The sequence below is a fragment of the Chiroxiphia lanceolata genome, chromosome 2 (genome assembly GCF_009829145.1).
Source record: "Chiroxiphia lanceolata isolate bChiLan1 chromosome 2, bChiLan1.pri, whole genome shotgun sequence".
Lineage (NCBI taxonomy): Eukaryota > Metazoa > Chordata > Aves > Passeriformes > Pipridae > Chiroxiphia > Chiroxiphia lanceolata.
This window is the reverse complement of record NC_045638.1, coordinates 74,709,213-74,729,417: the sequence shown is the minus strand read 5'-3', so window position 1 is coordinate 74,729,417 and position 20,205 is coordinate 74,709,213. Positions and strand designations below refer to the sequence as shown.

Sequence of the window (20,205 nt, the reverse complement as noted above, 5' to 3'; positions counted from 1 at the left end):
GTCCCACACTGCTTTATACCCAGCCTCACCAGAACCAGAGTCAATGAGTATCAAGTACATTTATTCAGGTTGTACTCTAGTAATTTACTGTAAAGGTGAAAAGCATCAAAATAATCTGGATTGACATCAGGTCTCTGATCATTGCCTGTCCATTCAGAGCTGGAGCAGGTTGCCCAGAGAGGCTTCAGAGCCTCCATAAGTGGGGATTTGCAAAATCTGAGTGGACATGGTCTTGGGCAACCTGCTGTAGGTGACCCTGCTTGAGCAGAGGTTTGCACTAGATCACATCAAGAGGTCCCTTCCAACCCCAGGTATTATGTGACTCTGTGAGCCAAGCCCTATCAGATTAGTATCACCTACAATCCCTGTGTTCCTTCCAGGCAGCAAAGAAAGCTCCTACATGGGATGCAAAGCCCTTTGTCTGAAATCAGACAAAGGGGGGGGGGAGGAGGAGGGGGAGGAGGACCCCTTGTTCATCCTGTAATGAAAGTTTAGCTGGAGAATTGTTCTTTTCCTAACCTTATTCTCCTATTCACAATTTTGATCACTAACACTTGGGAACCCAGAATACAACTAGCTGAATTTATTCATAGTCCTAGCATTATGAAAGCACCCTCTGAGGCAGTTTCCTCTCACACTGCCACACCATTGAAGGCAGCCCTGACCTTCGGGGACCACCCTCTTCAGGAATGGAGGGTTATTGAGCCTGCATCCTGTTTGAGAACCACACGCCCCTCCTGAGTACCGGCTCACCGCTGTTTCAGAGTGTTCCCACTGTGGGGCGGCGCTCCCGAAGTCACTGGTTGTGAGAGTGTGACCCACTCTTCCTGGTGGGTGCTGGGTCAGAACTGAGCTCCCTTTGGGTCTACACAGCTAAAGCAAGACTGAACCCACAAACCTGCAGGCAGAGGTGTCAGCAACTTGGCATCAGAAGGAAAACACACCCTTGGGGTATAGCCTTGCATATCATTTGACCTCAGCTAAATACATGTCGGAAGCAGTGATCTGGCTCTCTCTAATCCTTATTCAAGATAATGCCTTTGAAGTCCGTGTATGCTGCAGGCAGGGCCAGCGTGGCATTTTTGCCAAATCGGTGAAACGTTTTGACATCAACTGCTTTCCTTTTCCCCAAAACAACAACTCGCTCTTGTTCTGCTTATTTTAATCCTGAAAAAAACTTCATCCTGTTTCCGTCTCGCTCTGCATTACTATGAGAGGACACCATTGCCACCACAGTTTCTCTGATGCATGAATACACAGGCTCATTGCATACAAATCTCCCTTTTCTCAGTGCCCAGCCCCCTTGGTTTGGGAGCAGTGTCTGTGCTGCGTTTCACACTCATTCCGGTGAGAGACAGGAGAAAGAGTGAGCAGGTTGCAGAACAGAGAACAGACTGTGCTTCATACCGGGGAGAGTCAAACCAGTCCTTCCTTACAGGGAATAAGACTGGGAAAGATCTAGTTTAGGCTGTACCTCTTCATTATGGCAGATTTTTGTCCAATAGTGCCAGTGCATAGATGCCACACATTTTGCCTTGGGAGCTTGGTCCAGTGTTTTATGTTTGTTGGAGGCTCTGACTTGGGGCTATCCTGTGTCCAGCTTTGCTAGGTGTTTTCTTTTTATGCCCAGAAAAATTGCCTGCAGAGATGTTTGAGTATTGTCTGGACTGGAGCTTGGATAGGAAGGCTACATGTGGAAAACCTGGACATATCCCCAGGACCTATGCTGACCTATTGTACAATCTGTGTGCAGGAAACCAGATCAGGAAGCTCTGATCTTATTCTATGAATGGGATATAGTTGCTTGATGAATATACAGTCATTTCACAGTGTCGCAGAAGTGTGAGATTTACCATGTACAAGCAACATATCTGATTACAGAATCAGAGAGGAATACTGGATTCACTGCTCAGGCACTACAGAGCATGACAGAAGCAGTCAACACATTGAAACTGGGATTCTGAGGATACACAACAGGAACTGTGTGATGCCAAGGGTGTTAGACACCAACATTCCTGTAGTACCTTGGTTCTTGCTTTGAGTTGTACTTATCCTTCGCAGGATGGAACAGCCCTCCTGAGCCTATACCTTCTCATTCTTCCCCAGTTGTTTTTTCCCCACTAAGTGCCAAATGTGCTTTGGGGGGACACTGGACAGAGGCACTGCAGCCCTATGCTGTCTGCAGGACGTGACACACGCTTATCTTAAGCATCCTGAGGTGCTGCAGCCACCGTGTGCACTGCAGGTGCAGGGTGGCAGAGCACTGGGGTGAAGAGCAGGGGAAAATCAAAAGATACACAGAAGAAGTGTGTTATTTTGGGGAACAGTACTTCCCTACTTGGATTCCGCCACTGCTCGCAGTCATGCTTTTATACCGAGGCACGGCTGTTTGCATGACCACAGGATGACCTAGAAAAAGGGAAATTCCACACTAAATAATGTTTTGGGTTTTGCTTGGGTTGTTTTTACTTCAGCCAACAATCAGTTGTGCTGTTTTCATCGAGGCTGCCATTTGACTGCCTTTGAGCAGAAAGGAGCAGCAGGGCCAAATGTCCCTTAGACCAGTGCTGTGCTGAAGACTGCAGCTGAGGTGGCACAGTAGCAGCAGGGATGCCTGTCCAACTTCTTCATTCCCTCTCCGCCGTGTTCCTGTACCCCTGTCGTTCTCTCCACTGACACTTGGGTATGTTGTGCAGTGCCATGGGTAGCTGCTTGGTGAACTGGCCCAGGGAACCAATCCAGCTGAACAATAATCTGTTAGAATAAAACCGAAAGGGACCATGTTAAGTGCCATCCCTACCTTGGTGGGGTCCATGGTACAGGTGGAGAGGAGCAACCAGGGGATGGCTTGGCTGACCTCGCACTGCTGCCAAAGAAGGTCCCTCAGGACGCTCAGCCTTTGGTGTGTGAAACCATGGCCTGAACATGGGCACCTTCCTCATGTCTAAACTGACTGTATTCTCTTATTTTTTTTCTGAGGACACTCTTCCAATCTGAAGAGAAGGGTGGTAATTTTTCTTGAAAATTCATAGTTTTGTTAGCAAATAAACTCATGTTTGACACAACATCCGCCATGTCTGCTAGATCAGCAGGGTTTTCTTTCTCTGCTCTGGCTCTTTTCCTCCTTGTTTGGTTTTTTTCCCCCCTCTTCCCTTCCACTGCCCTCTTAATTTAGACTGGACCCTCCTGTAACAGCAAGTCAGTGACTTGCTTTGGGCTAAACAATTCATACACTAGATTTATTGTGTTCCTGCTTGGATGTCCATCTTGTAATATCTTCCTCATCCAAGCCCATCCAAGTTTCTTTCTCTCTTTTTTCCTCTTTACTTTAAGCTTAGTGTTTTGAAGGAAGTTGATCAAACTGAACATTCTTGCGAATTTGAGTTTGGTTGCCAAGAATGTAAGTGATTCATCCCTGTGTAAGGAAAAGTGCTGGCAATAAAACATTCTTCCCCATTACCCATTTTTTACATGCAAAATACTGTTACTGCTCAAAACAAGCAGATTATTTTACTCAGTACAAAGTGTTACCCTATTAATTGTACGACAACTAGAATTCTTAAAATACCTTTACGCTCTATTCTTAGAAGAAGGAAATATTGCCAGCAGAGGCCTTGAAAGCAATGAGATGTAAATTACAAGCACTAGTAAAGCACAGTGAAATGATAACTTGCCTCATATCCTTCATATTGTAACCTTACCCTAAGCAGGACCAAATTTCAGCAGTTTTTCCTTTGCACTTTGTGTCATGGATATTTAAAGAACCCTTTAGGGAAATGCAAAATAATTTTAGGGGGGAAATATGTTACTTACTTGCATGGGGACAGTGCAGGGGCTGAATCAGCTATGCAGTGAGGGGAGTTTAATGTCCCAGTTTGTCCCCTATGAAGGTGCTGGTGTGGCTCGACAGGCGTGTGCCTTGGCTCAAACTCCCTGGGGACCTGCCACGGCCACATTCCCTGTGCCAGGACACCTCAACTGCACTGTGCCTGTCTCACCCCTCTCCTGATACAGTGCTCCAGTGAGTGAAGGTTTTCACACATATGTCAAGCAGAGAGCCTGGCGTTCTGCACGCTCCTCCCTAAGAAGTCAGAGGGCTTGTTTATAATTTGGCAACAAAAAAAAAAGGTAGTTTGGGATTAGATACACATTGTTACACTCAGGGAAGCAGGATTCATATTTTCTGGAAGTCTTTTAAAAGCTATGACAGTAGCAAAAGACTGCATTGCTGTTTGTCACAGTTTTGGCTTTGCTCCTGGCTGGGCCAGGAAATAGTGCCCACAAAATATAATTCTCACATTTCATTATTGTCCCACAGCCTTCCTGATCCTCCATCAGTGACAGACAGGTAGGACCAATAACACCTGCACCCGACATTTTTCAATCTTGCCAAGGACCAGCTGCTTTCAAGTACCTTTTACCATCTATTATCTCTGCTAGCTAGCCTGCAGTAAAGCCACTTACAATCCTGGTGGCTGGCGTTGTGGGATTGCTGTCCCAGCAAGAAGCCAGGACTCATTCAAGCAGCCTGAAGAAACTGTAAAATCCCCCACAGTTCACCTGTTAGTATGTGTACAGAGCTGACTGAGCCCTACAACTCACAGTCTGCAGAGCAGGAGGAGGATGAGCTGCAGAGCTCCCAGAAGCAGGTGCACAGCCCATTCTTGGTAGTCTTCCACCACTGACACCACCAAAAATTACAACTTAAGAAAAGGGGCTCTAAGAATGTGGGATGAAAAAGCGTTCGTCAAAATACAGGCGCCCCTGAGTGCAAATGGAGTGAGAACTTTTCCATGAGTGACCGAAGATTTCATCTGCCACCTAAACATATAATGAAAAACATGTAATGCCTCCGTACACCAAATCATTTGCGTTCACTGGCCATAGTTCAAAGAAGAACTACAACTACGTTAACGCAAACACAGAAATCTTCCTGCTTTGTTTGCAGCCCAAGATGGATGGACACTCATGAATCTCTCATTCTAAATAGTCTTCATGGTTTCTAATCAGAAGCCAATTCATTACTTTTACAGTGTATAATTTCATCTTTGGTCTAAAATCCTTTTGGAATCTCATTCTGAAAGCATAGTTGAAGCATGTTTTTTGGATATTATCCATACTTTTTGGGTAAAGCCAAGCCTGAAGGAAGTGATCAACAGCCAGACTGCTGAACTTCAACAACATTTTAAGATCTAGCCCATACGTCAGAATCTGTATGTAGCAGTAACTGTGCCCTGTGTTCATAATATTTCACTTCTATATTTTCAAACCTTCATGCTTAGTAATCACTTGTCTCTAACAGGCAGGGAATCTATCCATACCTCTAGGAATAGAATTTTGCACTTCTTGTCCTTGAGACTTTCACTTCCTTTCATATAATGGAGTCTCTTTTTCTAGTATTTATTTCTTTGAAAAATCTGAGATCTCTTTTTAAAGACAACTTTGAGTCATTATCACTCATTATCTTTTAAAACTCTTAACACCTGCACTAAATTAGTGTATCAGCTGGTAATTATTATGCCTTTACATTCTTCAAACCCAAATAAACTAGAGCTTATTTTATGTTGCTTCACATTGAACAAATCTAATCTAAGAGGTGTAGAAGTGCCATTTCTCCTGCTCTTCCATGCCTTGAAGTTTTGTAGAAATGATTCTGAGTTATTCTCAGCTTTGTAATAGGGGTAAAAAAGCACAAAGCTAACTATGAAGTAGTATCAACCTAAGATTATTTTTTTCCTATCAACTTTTTAAATAGTTTCTTTCCTTTCCCTTTCTTCTTGTGCAGGAATTTTCCCCCAGCAAGTCTGTGAGGCACTTATTTAATTTTTGGAGTGCTGCCCTTTCTTATACATCTTGTGAACACAAAGAGCACTGCTCACAGCAATCTGAAATGTCACAGTCTGTCATGCTGTCACATAAATTGTCACATCATTCAGCTTGTCATTTGAAAGCACTAGGTTATGGACAGATGTTGTCTTCTGACTCCAGCTGAACCACTGCAAGGAGGATGCCTTTTATTACCGTCCCCTCTGGCCCATTGATATGCCAGCACAGCTGCTTGTGTGATCCCCTACTCACCCACTCCAGGCAAGAGCAACAGGATTACTGTAAACTATGAAGCCTTTGCTAAGCCGTTTCATTGTAGTAAGTCTATGGAGAGCTCACCATGACCAGCTCTGCCAAGAGAGCTGACGGGGAAGGAACAGCAAGACATGTAAAAGCATTGATTTCTTCCTGCCAGCACCCCAGCTGCTGGGTGCACCTCTCCCTGAGCCCTTACAATCGCTCATCTACAACCCCAATGTGCTTTCGTTGCTCTGCAGCAAACTTCACACATTTGCAACAAAATGTCCCTTGAATTTCCCCAATGCCTTCTGCCATGTGCAAAACGGAATATGATACAGCTGATAATGCTAGTCAGCGGTACATAGAGAGATTATTCTTTCTTGGTTCAAGAAATAGGCATGCACAAATTTTCTATCAACTTTTCTTTCGAATCTACTGTGATCTGGGGGAGCCAAAGTGATTCCACCTTACATTATGCCTATTCAGGCACTACTCCTGCCATTGCCATTAAGATTATGTCAGTGTTTCTACTAAGCTCTGTGTCTCTGAGGAGCTTAATGTAACCAAGCTGTCAGAATTCATTCTGGACTCAAACATCACATATTGTAAATTCCTAGCGATGGACATTTCCTTTCTGTAAAAAACATTGTTAGAGTTAATTGATATTGCAATATATAAAACACAGCATTCAGAAAACAATTTGGTTTTATATTGAACTATTCAAAATGTTGCATGTAATTTATCGCAGCCAGAACATTTTGGTCATAAGTGGCCACTCAGAAAAAAAACAACAAAAAAACAAAGAAAAAAGAAAAAGAGACAAAGTTAGAGCCACAAAAGATACTTCTGTGAGGCAGCTGAGCTGTCTCAGGGTGCTGTGGCTTTGCTTTGTGCTTGACAAGGCTTGCCACATGTAACTACTTATTTTGGAGAAAAGTTTTGCTTGACTCTTTATGATGATGCTTCTGGAGGCAGGACAGAGGTTAATGGCTTACACGACATCAGTTTTTGTTATGAAGGATAGGCACTGCTCTCATAAACTTTCTGCAGGACTCTGAGCCCCTGAACGAAGCCAGAAAAAACATGCCTCTTACTGTGGCTGTCCAGAGAGGATTTACTTGTCAACAATTCTCTCATCATTAGAGAATCAGTGTGAAATGCCACAGACATGGGAGGTTTTCTGTGTTAAGATCTGTCATACTGGGGCAGAAAACAAAAGGAAATACCTATTCTGAGTGTGCAGGATGCATCTCTATTCACCTACTATTTTCAATAGGAACAGTGTGTGCCACAGACTGAAAACCTCTAAAGATGTATGGAAAGCTGAAGAGAACCACAGCCAGAGAGCTGTGTATAAAATATATATGCTTTGGTACACTCAGTTGGATATCTTGGAATTTTCTACTTTAGGAGACAAAGCTTAAGTATTTTAATATTATTCTTCCATGGGAAGGAAAAATAACAGATATTTGGGGGAAGAATCTGAAAGAACCATCAACCTAATCTGCTAACACTTATTCATGGAAATATTCCCACCAAAGCATGAGCGGGACTGTGTCTATTAGATGGAGACACTCACCCCCTTCTCAGACTTTTGTGTCGTGTTCAAGGGTGGGATCACATTAATCCAGGAAGCAGGAAGGGAAGGAATTTGTTTGCACAGGAAATATGGAAGACAATATTAAGGGCATCTCTTCCAGATGATGGTGTTGCAAGGGGGCACGCTGGCTTTGCCCCGCAGGGCATTTGGACAATAGTGCTGTTGCCCTCAGAGCAGCTGTGGCAGGGGCTGCAGGTCAGGCAGCCTCTGCATTACCCAGGGAAAACTGGTTTATTCAACAGGTGGCAGCAGCACCTGCAAGCAGGGAAAGCACCAGCAATGAAAGTAACCTTCACACAGGGTTGGTTCCTCATGACTGCTTCCAGTAGTGGATTTGCCCCAGTGAAGGAAAACCAGAAAACATAGCTAGCAGGGAGCGCTGGCAGGGGCCCACACTGCCAACCTATTTGCAGTGAATTACAGGCTGACCAACTTCTGATGCTGGTTGTCCTCTCTGTAAAACACATCTCATACACAATTTTTAAAATTTCCACTTACTGAAATGACAACCCATTTGTTCCTCCCTTAAAGTGCATCAACATTTCTGTACTGAGGTAATTTCATACAAACAGTAGGGGGGGAATCAGGAATCTATGGTAGAGTATTACCCAAGTTATAAAAGCAGTTTATTACTCTATTGTGTGTCTACAGTTTCTGGAACATTGTAGCAGATGTATTTTATAGAGGAATGACAACATGTTTTAATGAAATCCAGGTTTAGATTCTGGCAACGTTTCTTCCTTAATTTTATATTTTGTAACTGAGTCTACAACTCCACCAGGAAAAATCAATAGAATATTTAGTACACCTCACCATCTCACCTTCATAGATATTTGTATAGAGAAGAAATGAAATTTACGTGACAGACCAGGATTTGCTTTTGCTTTACTTGAAACTCTGTTTTCCTCTGCTGACACCTCTAAGTTCCAGCTTGTTCCGGTCTCTTACAGGTGAAATTCAAGCAGTCATTACAATTTTTGCCGGATCTCTCTTGCAAAACACATACTTGTTGATTTACACTGCAAGCAGTTTTGCACTGGATTGGCCTGAACTGCTGTGGCTCTCCAGCTCCCTCCTCACACTGCTCAGGGGATGTGGACAGGGTCATAGCCTGCATCCCTTGTCACTGCGGGGAGTAGCACTCTAAGAAAAAATAGGAAGGGCCCCACTGTTCCCAGCTCCCATGCCCAGGCCTGCCACAGAGCTCAGAAGCACTGTGGACATCCTTCTGAATCCCTCACATGCCCAGGGGGACAATATTAGTCTCAGCTGACTACAGAGAAATCACAAGTTCTTTTTTAAAAGACAATGACAGTTCATTTAAGTGTATTTGCTTTATGAGAACATTTCTGACACAGGAGTAAGCATCTCTGCCAAATTTTATTTCTTCCTCAAAGGTATGTGGATGCTGCAGGTTGTCTGACAAAGTGCTGTAAGTATTTAAAATGAAGAAGAATAACAGAAATATGAATTGATAATGTTCATCTGCCTAATATGTTATTCTTAGAATAATTTTTTCTGAAGCTGAAAAAAAAGCATCCTGAGGATGCTCTTTCAGGAAACACCTGATGTGGAATAGTTCCAGTCGAATGGCAGAATTATAACGTTTGGCAACAACACAAGCAACTTTTAACTTTAATCAAGGTCTTACACTGTAGGAGGCAGCTTGTTTACAAGGCACAGCAGTGGCTCTGCCTTGCATACGCCGCCCGTGTCCATGGAGTGTGCACAAGGCTGCACGGACTGAGTAGTGCTACTGTCATGTTAACAGTTAAATCATTTTGTGAGATTGTATACAGTAAAGAATCTTCAAAGCATTTTTATTAACTTGTAGTCCTTCTGATGACTTTACAAAAAAAAAAAAAAGAAAAAAGGAAGAAAACATATAGGTAATTTATACAGAAGTATACATTCCTCCCAGATAGCCAAGTCTTGGTGCTCCTGAATTAGGATACCGTCTTGGGGGGTCTCTGCATGCTTTACACATACAGTGACAGAGTCCTTTTCTACATCACAAAGGAACAGCCCATTTCAGCCAGTCTGTACCACACTGACTCACTCATCTGCTGACTCATGTGCAAGTTGAATAGGATCACAGAAGCCCAAGAGTTATGGTATATTTTCTGAGCTCAAATCATTTAAATTCAAAACAGGACAGTGAAAAAAACCTGAGGATTAAATGAAAACAGTGCCATTTTCTAGCAGCACTACAGGATTCTTGACACTCACACTAACTTTGGTACAAAACACAGGAAATCAAAACACTGTAGTGAAATCCACTTCACACAGAGCACTCTGAACCTAAAACAAACCCGTCATGTTACCATGACACAAAATATAGGAGATACCAGTGATTGTATTTGCAAAGAAATTGTGCCTGTGTTCTTCCTCCACCAGTTAAAGTTGGTTTGCAATAGAAGCTCCATCAAATTTGAGACTTTGCTCACTCAGTTGATTGTAAAGGTGCTTAAAGTTGATTGTGTTGTTGCCTTCCATAATCAAGATAAAGACCAAGTCCTCTCTGTTTGATATCCTTTATGGGATACATATATAACCATGAAAAATTGAAGAGCTGTATGTAGTCCTTGTTAGAAATAACTCACAAATGTAGCCAATAACCCAGAAGTCCTGGGAGCCCTGGGAACCTGGAAATAGTGTGCTGCAGAGGCTGAGGATAATTCAGCTTATTGCATTCTTTTGGTCTTTTCCAGACACTTTTGGGTCTGATATGTTCGTATGTTCGGAGCAACTTGTTCTGGTCATCTGCTACAATTTTTCTATTTCCTTGGAGGTTTGCTTCCATGCTTGATATCCCGGACTCAGCTGTGCCATTCCTTTATGTATCTTTCCAAGGACATTTTTTATTTGCTATCATCTTTCTGTTCTGTCTAGAAAGTTTTAAGGCATCCCCTATCAACTCCTCCTTTTGTTTTTCCTTCTCAATCACAATTTACTTATGGTAAGTGTTTCATAGGCCAATGGGGTACTTGACTCACAGTGCTCTTTGCTAAGTGGCTATGTTAGCTTTGCCCAGTCCCATATCCTAGTTGCACCAACATGCTGTCTCATTCATACCTGTCCTAGATGCTCCAATAAACAATTAACAGTTCGCTATTTAAATAACCACTTCCATAAGAACGTGTATTAACAATTCTTAAAGAGGCAATTCACACTTCTGAACCACTTGTCTCAGTGTTCTACAGGCATTCATATCTGAAAACGTTTGAGTCGTATTTTGGGTGTCTCCTTCACAGCAACAAAGGCTGGAGACTTGCTCCTATACACAGCCTAACTCTGCCTCACTACCTCGGTGAGGGGCTTTCATTTTCCCTATAGCATACACTGTATATGTGTTTGCACTGCACATACATACACTGTTTGCACAGAACACAGCATCCCTAACAAGCAGAGGGGACCCCTCACCCCCAAAAACCTAGGAAAATGTGAAGGGACGGTAAAGCAATGAACCACCTCACTGTCACTGAAGGGACATACCCTATTCCCCTCCTATTCTCTCCCTCTGTCTCCCAGCTGCTCCTGGGCACGCACTTTCCACTGCTCACCTTATGCCAGGTGTAGCAATTATGGAATCAGTTTAGAAAGTGTCAAATGCAAGAAACTGACGGAAAATCAGCTCCTCAATGAAAAGTTTTATGTTAAATTATGGAACGTAACTTATTCTTGAAAGCATCTAGTGAGCGCACACCTGGCAGAAGGGAGGGGAAAAGCCCTCAGCGTGACTGAGAGTAAGGACAGGCAGTGGGAGCTGAATCCCCCCCCTTTGGCAAGAGCAAGCACTTGGACTAACTTAGGTACATTTGGGACTTCAGCCTAAACATGTGGGAACCCAGTTTATGGTGTTACACCTTGTTTAACCAGACAGTACCCTCCCCAGTAAAACCCACACCTCACAGCCCAGGTTATGGATCACATAACTGCATTTTCATTTCCAAATAATTTTCAACCTTCTTTTCCAAATATGTAACATAAGAATCTAAGATTTTAGACTAAAAATAAATTGTGATTGTTATTATAGTTCATGAATAATAAATTAATTAATGCTTAAATTTGTTAAAACTCAAGCCCACTAGGATCATTTTTCACATAAATAAACCACTCCAAAAGTTCTAGCAGAAGGAAATACTCAGATTCAGAGCAGAACTGTGCTTTATTTGTTACAGCTGTTCGCTTATGATACCTGATTCTAGACACAAATTCTTTTGTTTCAGAAATGGTGGTTCATACGCTTAGCCCAAAAAGTGTATTATCAGCGCAGATATAATTAATTTTAGCAGTGTAATAAACTGTATAATTGCCTGGGAAATGAAATCCCGCAAAAAGATGGCAAGGCTGAGTCATTCCCTTTGGTAACTATAACTTAATGTAGAGTAAAAACGATGCAACACTATCCAGGCTACTATAAAAGGAAGTTAGTAAAAGCTGAGGGTGAACTCTAGTAGGTTGTTAGTTCTTTTGTCTTGTATTAGGTAAGCCATAAGTTAACATTTTAAACAAAATGCAGTTTGTTATATTAGGGTGAACTTCAAGAGCTTTTGTTTCATGTATGTAGTATGGACTCATTACCCTTTTTCTTCTTTACAATATACACAGAAACATCATATGGGAATATAGTTTTATAATATCTTTCTCCCCTACCTACTTTTTTAATAAATAATACATTCGAAACATTTATCTACAGTGTTTGGAAATGTGAAATCAACCCTTAGAGCACAGGTGCTTCAAAGTTACAACACCTTAAAAAACACCTGGGTTTTTTTGTGGTGCAGAACTTATTGTATTTATTTCTGATGCTAGACTTGCACGTGGGAAAGTAGGCCCTTAAGCCTCCTGACTCTGAGAAGTACATTGCACATTGGGGACCCTGAGACACGGCTTCAGCGGCACATAGCTCTGTTCTGTACTGTGTTGAAAGCATCAACAGAGCATTGTGAGCAGTGCAGGAACACTGCAATAATACAGCTTCAAATACAGCTGAACGGGATGGTTAAGGGATGGGAAAATGTGTCGCACGAGGATAGGCTGAGAGAGCTGAGACTGTTCAGCCTGGAGAGAGATGTCTCACTGTGTATGAATACCTGGCGGGAAGGAGCAAAGAATGACAGCCAGGCTTCTCAGTGATGCCCCATCAGAGAACCAGGGGCAATGAATGGGCCCATATTGACATACTAGAAATTTAGACATCATAAGAAAAACAAATTAACTTCTTTTTTTCTTTATAACTGCGAGGGTGACTGAGCACTGGAGCAGGTTGCCCAGGGGTCTCCATCCTTGGGCATGCTCAGAATCCACTCAGACCTGGCCGTGAGCAACCAGCCCTTGCTGATCCTGCTTTGAACAGGGGTGTGGATCAGGCAGCCTCCTCCACAGCTCCCTCCCAGCATCCACAAAGCTGGAGTCCCTGATATTTTCTCATTTTGCACCTGCAAGCACGTACACTTCTGTATAATTTTACAGCAAAACTTAGTTTCTCCCTTGAAATGAGAAATAAATTCACGGCACCGGAAGAAATAATCTAAGTGTAAATTCTGCGAAACAAACGAACACCTCTTCCCTCCATTCTGCATAACAAACAACTTTCAACACTTGAAAAGAAGCTATCGCATTAGAAACACGTATTATGTATTTTTTCATATATGTTATATGTTCCCACCTATTTTGTGAGACACAAACACAGACTTAAATTTAACCTAAAAGATCATCTCACTGGTGGAAAAAAACCAAGACTGTAAATGCGAAGCCTGGGCTCTTGATCTTTCCCTGAATGCAATATTAGGGGGGGAAAAAATACATTCTAAATATGATCTACCCCTAATTTACTTGATTCGACTGCTAAATACAGTGGTCGACTGCCCTGTTCCCGGACCTCAGACACGCCTTTAACTCTACCCCCTCACGCCCAGGGAGGCGCACCAGGACTGAGGGCGGTGCCCCACAGGGGCCGCCCCTCCCTCCCTGCTCTCGCGAGATGGGCGGCGCGCGGCAGGACATCCGGGAGCGGCGGGGCAAGATGGCGGTGGAGTCGCGGGTGACGCAGGAGGAGATCAAGAAGGAGCCAGAGAAGCCGATCGACCGGGAGAAGGTGTCCGGGCTCGGGGTGGTGGTGCCACGCCGCCTCTCCGGCCGCTCCTGGGCGCGGCGGGGCGGGCACCGGTGGTGCGGGGGGGAGTGGTGAGGGTTTGACGACGCCGTGAGGCCGCGGGACGGGGAGGCGGGGGGGCGAGGGGGGGGCGGGGCGCAGGATGGGTGTGGCGAGCGACCCCTCATCTCCATCCCCGCGGCCCCTCATCTCCATCCCCGCGGCCCCTCACGCCCGCCTCGCCCCGCAGACGTGCCCGCTGCTGCTTCGCGTGTTCACGACCAACAATGGGCGGCACCACCGCATGGATGAGTTCTCCCGCGGCAACGTGCCCTCCAGCGAGCTGCAGATCTACACATGGTGAGTGACGCCGGATCCACACCCGTCGAGGGTGCGAGGCGAGCGGGGCTTCACGTGGTTGGTCCTCGAGTGCCGGAGGGAGTTGGGTGGGCACTGATCGGAGAAGGAAACGTTGGGGAAGGTTTTGCTGCCACTGGAGTAGAGCGGTTCTGGCTGTGCCTTGGCAGCTGAGAGGGGCGTCCTTGGGAGCACAACTTGGGCTGAGCGCTCGTGGCTGCACACTGATGCTTAGTGTGGCTAAATTGCCCAGTTACGGCTGCATGAAATCGGTGGCTTGTGCTGTGGCCTTGGTTATCACAACGAATCTGTTCAGTGCAGGGGTTCTCCCCTAGTGCTTCAATTTTGTTCCAGCAGCCCGGTTTTTCCAGTACAAGTAGTTGTCCCAGAAGGCTTGAACAGATGTGTGAGTGGTTTGTTGGTTTAAGTCTTGAGAGCAGAGTAATGTGATTATTTTTGCATGGTCAGGTAGCAGTGCTTTAACAGAGAGCTGCTTTTTATTACTTTCAAATTTATTTTGGAGAACTGCTTTAGTCTCTGTTGCAAACATGTTAGGTTTTGTTTGTAGCGTTTTGAAGAATGCCTTTGAAAATGAATTATGCTAATTTTTAAACCTTCTTTTTCCTTCATGGTATCTGGCATGGTTGTAACTTGTGCATCGTGTAGTTGAATAAATCCATTTTTGTGGCTACTAAAGCTTGCAGTTCTAATTTACTTTTAAGTGGGATTTATGGACTCTGTCCAGACTGTTGGTGGTGTCTGAGCTGTTTGCCATCTGCAGAAGTCAGAATGGGCATTGTCTGTCAACACACTGCCCCTTGGTTGCCTGAGGCTCAAAGTGACTGTACAGTCTGTATAATTAGAGACGCTTTAGTTGTGCTGATGAAGTCCTTTTTTATTTGAAATTCTAGAAATGAGCTTTATCCCTGCACTGGTTGAAGGCTGAGAAGAGGAGTGCTGGCTGGTAGGGCAGAAATGGAAAACTGTTAATTTCTTTTTGCTTTTACATTTCCACTAATATTCAATATACTATTTGAATATAGATGTCAGCTTAGGTGAGGAGACTCTTACATTGTGCCTTGTATGAATGCATTAATGCATTAAACAATAAATAGACTCCTGCTGTTTAAATGGTAGCTCTTCTTAGAGAACTGGAAAAGCAGGTGTTGAAATGTATACAGAGGTGAAGAGATTTGTCTTAATACCATGGTAAATCAGACACTAGGTCGAAGCTACATTTGTGTTAGGCTGTGTTGTACAGTAGGCAGTGAATTCTCCAGGTGTTATAACCAATAACTAGAGTGACTTCATGAGACTTGATTGTTTGATCAAAATTTGTTGTTTCTCCTGTGGTGCAGTTGCGAAATCAGAGGCTCCCAGTGACGTTTCAGATCTGACTTTCAGGTGTAGATATTGAGTGTGCAAAGGCAAGGAAACATATGGTTGTCACAATACATTGATTCCATCGTAAATGTTTTGGGAAGCTTTTTTTACTGTTGCTTTTGAGAACATGAAGCACTTTGGTTTGTTTGTTCAATCTAGGATGGATGCAACTCTGAAAGAGCTGACCAGCTTAGTGAAAGAAGTTTACCCAGAAGCACGGAAGAAGGGCACACACTTCAATTTTGCAATTGTTTTTACAGATCTCAAGAGGCCTGGCTATAGGTAAATGGCATTTCTTCTCTGGGTTACTACTAGATTTTGGGCACCAGAGCAGTAAATTATTATTCATTAGCACTGATTTTCAAGTTCAGAACCCATATACCAGACTTTTGAAGTTCTGTATGACAACCACCACAAACTCTAAATTGTGCTTGGTGACCATCCCTGTTAATGTGTTCCCAAAACAGTGGATCCGTGTGCTTGAAGGCTTTGGTCGCTGTATTGGCGACCAGCCGGAGCACCAGCCTCCAACTGGAGGTAATGCTTTGTTCCTGGTAGGTCTTGCACCTGAATTACAGCAATGATCTTGTTGCAAACTCTCTTCCAAAATGGCATGAGCTAACCTTTGTCAGCATCCAGTGGATATACTCTGCTCTGGAATCTGTGTTGTCTTGTGCTGTGTCTGTATGGGGCAAGGGATTCTTGCTAGTATAATAACAGGGTAGAAGGTTCCCCCACCCTCTGCCCTGTCAGAAAGAGAATTTAGTGTAGCTTTTCTTGGTGCACGTGATTCTGCAGAGAAAAACCCCAGTGTCTTGTGTACACAGCAAATGCCACCTAGGGTGCAGAGAGTGGTGTGAGAAGGGGTTTGTGAGCCAATACTGTTCCTGTTTTGGACACCTGGAGAGACTGGCCACTGATCACTAACTTGCTGTTCCTCTGCTGCTCACAGGGTGAAGGAGATCGGCAGCACCATGTCGGGCCGCAAGGGCACAGATGATTCCATGACATTGCAGTCTCAGAAATTCCAGATAGGAGACTACCTGGATATAGCAATCACTCCTCCGAATCGCGCACCTCCCCCATCAAGCCGCATGAGACCTTACTAAGCTATTGCTTCTTTGTATGGTTACATATTCTCTTTATTCCTACTTGCTGTTCTAAAGCAGGCTTGTTTTTTTGCTTTTGTTGCTAAGCACCTGAAAACAAAGCAGAGCATCAGAAAGGAAAGTTAACTCTTAAACCTTAACTTTTAGTTTGTTTAGTAGAAACACTTATTTTTAGCAGCGCCATCATCCTGTCCCTGATTGTTGCAGTTTGAAGAGTAAATTAGTGTGTCCAATGTTTCAAGACTTCCGTAAAATATGACCAGGAGGATTACAGGTGTTCTGTAGTTCTGTCTTGTTTGGAATAAAGATTGATGTTATTAATCTTTTGGTAGTGTGGTGGTGTATCGAGGCTCAAGGTTCTGTGTTAAAAGTTACCAATGAAGCTGGGGGTTTTTGAGAGTTTTTAGCAGTTGGCTTTTGGAATCTGAAAAATGGAGGAGGGGGTAGCTCAGGGGTCTCAGTTGTCCATGGAGAAACTGGGCTGTGGGTCTGTGTGGTGTTGCCTGGTATATTCTTAAAGGAGCAGGATGAAGAAGGGGCATTTCCCAGCAAAACAGTGCAGTATGGGGAGGATGGGGCCCATGGCTTCTTAGCTCGGTGCTTGCCAGTTTCTTCTGTCCCTGCAGGGGGAGATGTTGAGACACACGGTTGCCTCTGGTCTTTGGCTGACCAAGAGCATCCAGGTGATCTGGGCAGAGCCAGGCACTTGGTTCCTGCACATTGAGCCCCTGTGTGCTCAAAGAAAGGCAAGAGCAGGAGTAGAAGCCATGGTTGCTCCTTAGAGCCTTCACCTTCCTTACTTGAGGCCTGAGCAGAGGCTAAGACTGAAGTAAGTGTTCTGTCTGCTGAGGACAAGGCATGCTTTGTGTCTTGAGCTGGGATCTATATGTATTTATTTTTTTTTCTCTCAGGAGTCCCTTGGTGCAGTACAGCCTGGGGGTCTTAGGTTCAGTTCTGCCCATGGCTTACTTTTCTGTCCTCCTCCTCTGGCTTCTAAGTTAAGGAGTTGCAGTTTCAGCCTTCATGAATGTCTCTCATTCGCAGAATCACCTGTGTCTGAGTCACTTTCCCCTGAAGACTGAAAAGTGTTCCCCGGTTTTTTAAAGAGAGCTCAGGGAAATACACTATAAATTCTGCTTTTAGAGAACTGCACCTGGAAGTGGCAATGGAGTTGCTCTAGTGTCGCCAGAGTTGGGATGGATGGGATGGTTTGCCAGGATACAGTCACCTCTGGTGTGGAGGTAGAGATGCTCCACGATACTGCTGCTGTGAGGAACAGTTCAGTGACTTCTGTGTCACCAGGGGCAGGCTTGGTCAGGTTTGGGAACCCTGCCACCTGCCTGCTGCCTCAGCTGTCTGGTGTTTGGCACCTTACAGACCTTCACAGACAGAAGAGTGAAGACTACTGCCAAGTGGCCTCACTGATTGCCACAGGGCATCCTCTGTCCTGCCGAATGAATGAGGTGAGCACTGCAGTAACTGGCACATAATTACAGAATTGTACAGCTCCCACCAAAGGCAAGGACAGGCCTGCCATTAGGAGTACGTAGGAATATGGACATTTCCTCATTTTTGGGTCCTGGTTTTTGCTTTAATTGCATTTAAGGATAATTCTCAAAATGAAACGTAGTCATTACATAAGGCAACAGCGGCAAATGAGCCTGTGTCAGTGACTCAGCTGCTCTGGGAGGCAGCTTGGCTTTGCTGCTGGAATGGGAGACATGGCCCAGTGAAGGCTTGTGCCTGCTCAGCTGGCAGAGATAAAAACACCTGGTGGCTTTATATGTGGTCGCCAGTGAAGCAAATTCACCAGGAAATGAACATGTAGAACTGCCTTCAGTAGCAAATACTACAGCTTGACTGTTTAGGTGAGGAGTTCACCTTCCCTTGACTGCCAAGAATCTATAAACTTCAGCTGATCTCCCCAGCTGCTTTGAGATAAACACCTCAGGAATGAGATTTGCCCTCAAACACTTGCACTTCACACAGAAAGGTGATGCAGAAGTAGAGAGAGTTCAACTTTTTGTGCCTATTGTTATGGGAAAAGACACTTAAGAGCTCAGCGTAGTACAGGTTAGCAATTCCTTACATCAAAAATCCATTAGGCAATCCAGGCCAACGACAGCAGCTGTGAAAACAGACAGCACCAGGGTACAACCATCCAGATGTGGCAAGAAGTGAATGGGAAGTGAAAGCTGTCACCTGCTGAGCTCCTACTGCACAGGAGGGAATTCACTCACAGTGAATTGGGTTTGTCTCTCTCAAAGCTAGTATAAAAATTGAAGGATAGAAATCCCTAAAAAGAGCAAAATATGTAGAGCATGGTTTTGGGAAATAAAAACATGATCTCAAAATTCATTAACATTCATTAGCAGTGAGTAATCCTGTATGCCCAGGAAGTGGTGTAGACAACGTTACATCCAGATTTGTCAATCCACATGATTTTCTCTGTATGCAGCAATTTGATGAGGAATTTTTGTTCCTTTTCAAGGCAGCTGGATGACTTTTTCCCTTTTTTTTTTTCTTGGATGCTTAAAAGCATAACAGACACAATTCTGTTTCATGTCTGCACTTTCACCAGTAACTGCCCTTTCCAAAGCTTTTTGTCTCCCAGCTGCATAAGACAAAGAACAAGGATGACAGCTTTCAAAAAAAAGGTTTCCTGGCTTTGACAGTTCTTAGCGGTAAACCCCATGAACAACAGCCAAGACAGCTCTCACCTCCTGCCCAGGCCCTGCCAAGGATACCACACCTACCTCATCTCCCTTGCAGGTGTCCCTCCAGGCCTCACCTTATCACTGTCCTTCCTCAGAGGGCTATTTTTCTCTGCGTCTAGCTGGTGACACATATCTGGACCACTCGTGCAGGTCTCCAGCCCCTGTGTACCCTGGCTCCTCTGGCTGCAGCAGCAAGACCAGTGAGCTGGGGTCCCCGGCAGGGCCAGGAGAAGCACTGCATGTCCTGCCTGTGGGGTGCAGCACAGTCAGATGGATCCAGATGCAGGAACCGAGGCAACATCCCCTAATTTCTCCTTTTTTACCCTCAGTAGCACCTACTGGAGGCTGCTCTGCTCCCATAGATGGGGCTTCATGTTCCTGTGTTCCCTCTGGTGTGCATTTCCTGTGTGTCCAGGTTTGGCTTGTCATGAAGGACTCTCTGCTATGCTTCCCCAAGCAAACTTGGTTCTTAGAACTCCTTTTTCACCCCTTCATTTTATCCGCCTAAACCAATGCTTTTTTTCAAGTGTATCGAAAATGCTATTTTTTTCCACAGCAAGAAACCCCCCACTGTTACCTTGTCACACCTTACGGGAATACTGCTCCTGCTGTTTATCATTAGCCAGGCTTTTCAGTTAGATGGTGAAGAAAAAGATTTTCTTCCCCATGCTCAGACCTTAAATTAAGGACTCTGTTTTCATAGTCTCCTTCTGATTTCATCACCTGTCCACCACAGGTGTAGTCACACATATGTACATATGTACAGGAATGCACTACAGCCCCAGAGGTGCAGCCCTGGCCTTCCCTGCAGTGGCAGCACAAGCCTTTTAAAAGTTCTTCTGCGACACTTTAGGGAGAGACTGCCTGTGTCTCTGG

General features: G+C 44.3%; 1 protein-coding gene across 1 annotated transcript; it reads left to right on the top strand.

Annotated features, from left to right (window-relative positions):
• The first annotated feature begins 13,643 nt into the window (after positions 1-13,643).
• On the top strand, positions 13,644-16,938 carry SAP18 (Sin3A associated protein 18). The gene is made up of 4 exons (XM_032680256.1): positions 13,644-13,766; positions 14,014-14,123; positions 15,663-15,785; positions 16,456-16,938. Exons 1-4 carry the CDS (start codon positions 13,653-13,655, stop codon positions 16,610-16,612), a joined length of 504 nt encoding a protein of 167 aa, XP_032536147.1. The 5' UTR covers positions 13,644-13,652; the 3' UTR covers positions 16,613-16,938.
• Positions 16,939-20,205: the final 3,267 nt, after the last annotated feature.

Coding starts and splice junctions, on each gene's coding strand:
- SAP18 (XM_032680256.1), top strand. CDS start 13,653: ATGGGCGGCGCGCGGCAGGACATCCGGGAGCGGCGGGGCAAGATGGCG. Junction 14,124..15,662: donor GAGCTGCAGATCTACACATG/GTGAGTGACGCC, acceptor TGTTCAATCTAG/GATGGATGCAACTCTGAAAG. Junction 15,786..16,455: donor CTCAAGAGGCCTGGCTATAG/GTAAATGGCATT, acceptor TGCTGCTCACAG/GGTGAAGGAGATCGGCAGCA.